This window comes from Sinocyclocheilus rhinocerous, unplaced genomic scaffold, assembly GCF_001515625.1.
Source record: "Sinocyclocheilus rhinocerous isolate Xijiao unplaced genomic scaffold, SAMN03320098_v1.1 scaffold112, whole genome shotgun sequence".
Classification (NCBI taxonomy): Eukaryota; Metazoa; Chordata; class Actinopteri; order Cypriniformes; family Cyprinidae; genus Sinocyclocheilus; species Sinocyclocheilus rhinocerous.
Genome location: NW_015644008.1, coordinates 492,530 through 496,807, shown reverse-complemented (window position 1 = coordinate 496,807; position 4,278 = coordinate 492,530). Strand labels below are relative to the sequence as shown.

Genomic DNA, 4,278 nt, shown 5'->3' with positions numbered 1-4,278 from the left:
CATGTGATTGCCGCAAGCCCGCCGAACCCTCCTTCGTCGGATCCGCCGGCCGCGCCGTTCTCAAGCCCGCCGGCCTCTGCTCACTCTAGGCGCCGGCCTCCACTCACTCTAGGCCTCCGGCCTCTCACTCTAGCCCGCCGTGTGTGACGCTGTGTTTCGCTGTGAAAGCGAAACTACTTTGTTTGGCCTTCCAAAAGAGGACACGACTAGAAATCAGTGGTTAAGTTGTATTTACAACACTGTTCCAGAACAGTTCAACCCAAATATTCCGATGTGGGGAGTTTCAAAGAGCAACTGATTTTGGATCTGGTCTAGTTGAAACATCTCTGGAATGTCTGAGAACGGAAGTACTCGTGTGCATCATCATCATCATCATGACTCATGTTAAGCTGGACCAGACACGTCGCTAAACACAACAGTAATATATATACAGGATACTATGAAATAAAGGCAGACAAAAATTTGAAGTCGTAGTTCACAGAACGTCTCAACTGCATCAATCAGCAGTCAGTCTTTAGTCTTTATCCTTCAACTGTCACTCAGATCTTTCTGCTTGCTCTTATGAAAAGAGAAAAAAAAAACATTCCTCCTGGGTGATCATCAGACCTGAAAACAGCAGGGCATTCTGGGATGCTTCTTCTGGAAGTCAAAGCGATGCGGGTTGAAGGACATTAGGGTCTATGCAGAGGTCAGGGGGATTTCTCACGTGGCTTTCTGTCTATAATGAACGGTCAGGTCTCCACCGCTCTTCCAGATGAAATGCTTTACAGTCCTGAGGTCCATGTTTGGATCCAAAAGCTACAAAAGACAGCAAACATGAACAATAGAGTACGAACAAGCTTTTCAGATTGTAACATGAGCTTTGTTTGTTTACTAATTAGGAGCACAATGCTAATTATATAATGCTACATGTAACATTCAATGCAGTGGAACATTAATAAGTATGTAAATAATGTTAAAGTAGCAGAAAGTCACCAAAACTGTAGGATTTACTTAAGTTCAAGTGTCTTTTCACACGGTTTAACTGGGGTTAAGGCCACTTTAACCCTGGGTTAATCAATGTTTCACACATGTCATTTTATTACTAAGGGTTACTGGTGTCACTAAAGCTGTGTGAATTGTAACGGCCAGTTGCGTAACAACCAATCAAAATGAAATAATGGTCACCTCATTTAAATTCTTTTCAGCATCTGGGGAAAATAAGTTGTTGAACAGCGAAAAATGAGCACATTGGAGTGATGAGGGTGTCTCTAGTATTTTTTTTTTTTGTCTGGAGGCAGTAAAGAAGGTCTGATAGGAGGTCTAACCTGATCTAAACACATGAGCTCAATCTTCTCTTCGGCCATCACCGCCACGTCTTCCTCTTTCTCCTGCTCTCCTGGTTTGTCATTGGCTGAGGAGCTGGTGGTCTGTGACTCAGTGTCGAGGTTGATGATCTTCTCGTAGACGTGTTCCATCACTTTCCGAACCTGCAGCATGTCGCTAGCGGACAAACGGTCCCTGAAAACAACAGATTTTGATGAATAATCAGTTTACTGAAGATCAAAATCCAAAATATTTAAATGTACAGTCCAGTCCAGTAATGTATAGACAAATGTATAGTCCAGTATGACTTTTTAACTCGAAATATTTCAACAGAATAAGACTTATTACAAGCATTTTGTCACAGAAAACTTTCTTTATATACCATATTTTACAAACACAGCATACTTTTTGAGTGTTTTGGCCCCAGACGATGAATGCGGTTGGAGGTAGAATGGGATCTTGTTGAATTTTGGCATGTTTTTCTGTAGCAGAAAAGAAAAGCAGTCAATATACAATCAAAAACATTTTCAAGTCCATATGCTGGACACATAATGGGATGATTGTGGGATATGAAACGCTCACATCTACAGTGATATCAATAACCCATTGAGGTACAGTTTCATTCAGTAACGTGGACTCTGTCTCTCCTCCAGAATCGCGGCACAATAACCTGGAATTGGAAGGAAACACGGCTTATAATGAAGACAAAATACAGGAAGGAAAGTCAGATGAGTTTAATGAGTTCTTCATCAGTTCTAGACACTGTTATTCTGACCTAAACAACGTTCTTCCTCCTGCTTCACCAAAGATGACAGGAGTGTGTGGAGGAACCTGGAAGTAGCCGTTGCCCTTTTGAATTCGGCTCTCCTGTTCACCGTTCACTACAGAGAAATTCACACAGAAAATTATAAAATCAGAAACCAACTGCATATTTCCATAAATTCCATTAGCTCACAAACCAAGCTTTGATCAAATAATTCCACACATTCTTTGCTGATAGGGAAATAAATGTCAGTATAGTGAAAATGTATTAAAAGAAATGTATTATTAAATACACACTTATTAAAAATCTTATTTATATCAGAATTATTAGTATAAAGGCAAATTCTACTGAATTGCTACACGAGAAATAGGCAGCAAACTATGCTTTAAACAAAGCCATTATGCTTTAAAAAAGGAAAAAGCTCAGAAACCACTACCAAAATACCTGCATGCATTCATGTGCATTAGGCAATCCCAGAATGCATTGCAAAAAAATTCTAGGATTAACTAAAATAACAGAATAGAGTCAAAGAAAATTAGATTCACTACTGAAAACTATTAACAGAAAATAATTTCGAAATAATAATGATAATAATCATTATTGCCTTTATTAAAATATTCCTTTACAGAAAAAAAAGAAAACAAGTCTACCATGGTTGAGTTCGATTTCCTCTTCTTCCATTGGGTTTATATGAGTTCTGGGCCAGAACTCTAACAGCGCCTGCAGGAGCAGCCCACCCAGGTTCACTGAAACACACGAATAAACACAAAGAATAGTTGTTACATAATTCTTACTGTCAAATTAGTCGTAAGGTCAGAATATGAATGATAAACAAACACTTCAAAAAATCCGTTGTTTATCTGTATCATCATCTTGTTTTCTAAATGTCCTTACATCAAAAAGGTAGTAAGACTTGTTTAAAAAGATTGCAAAATCAAAGGCATTTCTATCTTGATTTAAAGGTGAAGTGTGTAATTTCAGCAGCCCTAGTGGCACCAAATAGAATTGCAAAAAATAAAAATCATACAATTCTTCAAAGAAATTACACACACAAAAAAAAAGCCAACATCAGCAAACATATAGTCTAGCCCCTATTTAATTGTGTTTTGCCTCAAGAATGTCATTTTTGCAGCATAAATATTAGATATTCAGCTAAAGAACAAAATACTTAGTCACAGCAAAACAACACTAGGCATTTAGAAGAAGACATTACACTTTGGATCAGAGCCGTCTGGGCTTGTAAAACAAGCATCTTTAGCTGCCACCCACGCCGCAAAACAATCACTTTCATCCAGCGTGATAGTCAGCATCTGAAAAGCAGCAAGAACAGACGTAGCATTCATTATCTTTCATCTTCACCCTCATTACTAACCGAAAAACAAGCTGCTAATACTCGCCCCTGTCTTGAGATCGACAGAAAACCAGTTCGGCACATAGACCATCTTGAACCTCTTTTTAATTTCTTCATCAAAGTCCACTTTACCCAGGTCTTCCCCCTTACATGCCTACAAAACACAGAGTGAGATTAAATAAGAACTGGCTTTAAGATGCCACAAAAGCTTTTCATGATCTGCTCTTACCTTGAGGATATCCCAGAATGCCACACTGTTATTGGAGTCTTTGGTAAGTATGTGCCTCTTATCATTGAGAATATGACACTGAACGATGTTGGTGCCACCTGAAATTGAATTCAAGCTCTCAGTCAAAGATTAAATCAATTATAGAGAACAGACGAGCACATTTTGATCAAGTGAGATTAGTAATCAGTCATTTAACGGAGGCTTCTACCCAAACCAACAAGTTCCTTACAGTTTGCCTTTGGCTCACTCAGGGGTAAAACCAGCAACCTTATGGTTACCATCCCTGAGTTTTAAAGGTGTCATATGATGCGATTTAAATTTTTCCTTTCTCTTTGGAGTGTTACAAGCTCTTGGTGCATAAAGAAGATATGTAAAGTTGCAAAGACTAAAGTCTCAAATCCAAAGAGATATTCTTTATAAAAGTTGAGTCAGCCACACCTACCTAAAACGGCTCGTTCTAACACGCCCCCACATACCTACGTCACGATGTGGGAAGATTTGCATAACACCGCCCAAATGTTCACACAAAGAAAGAAGGAGTAACTTTTATTCTCGCTGTAATATTGAAAAGTGAAAAGTGAAAAAGTGAAAAGTGACGTGACATGTGGCCAAGTATGGTGACCCATACTC

The 4,278-nt window shown here is 38.9% G+C and overlaps 1 protein-coding gene across 2 annotated transcripts in view; it reads right to left on the bottom strand.

Annotated features, from left to right (window-relative positions):
- Positions 1-280: 280 nt before the first annotated feature.
- Positions 281-4,278, bottom strand: part of LOC107757819 (WD repeat-containing protein 48) — a 10,138-nt gene continuing 6,140 nt past the window's right edge. For both annotated transcript variants that reach the window (XM_016575403.1, XM_016575402.1), the window contains exons 11-19: positions 3,649-3,746; positions 3,466-3,573; positions 3,282-3,378; positions 2,719-2,814; positions 2,081-2,186; positions 1,888-1,975; positions 1,711-1,787; positions 1,308-1,500; positions 281-798 (exon numbers count right to left, since the gene is read on the bottom strand). In XM_016575403.1, the coding sequence (XP_016430889.1) occupies positions 703-798; positions 1,308-1,500; positions 1,711-1,787; positions 1,888-1,975; positions 2,081-2,186; positions 2,719-2,814; positions 3,282-3,378; positions 3,466-3,573; positions 3,649-3,746 (959 nt within the window). In that variant the 3' untranslated portion in view covers positions 281-702. The remainder of the gene's footprint in view (positions 799-1,307; positions 1,501-1,710; positions 1,788-1,887; positions 1,976-2,080; positions 2,187-2,718; positions 2,815-3,281; positions 3,379-3,465; positions 3,574-3,648; positions 3,747-4,278) is intronic.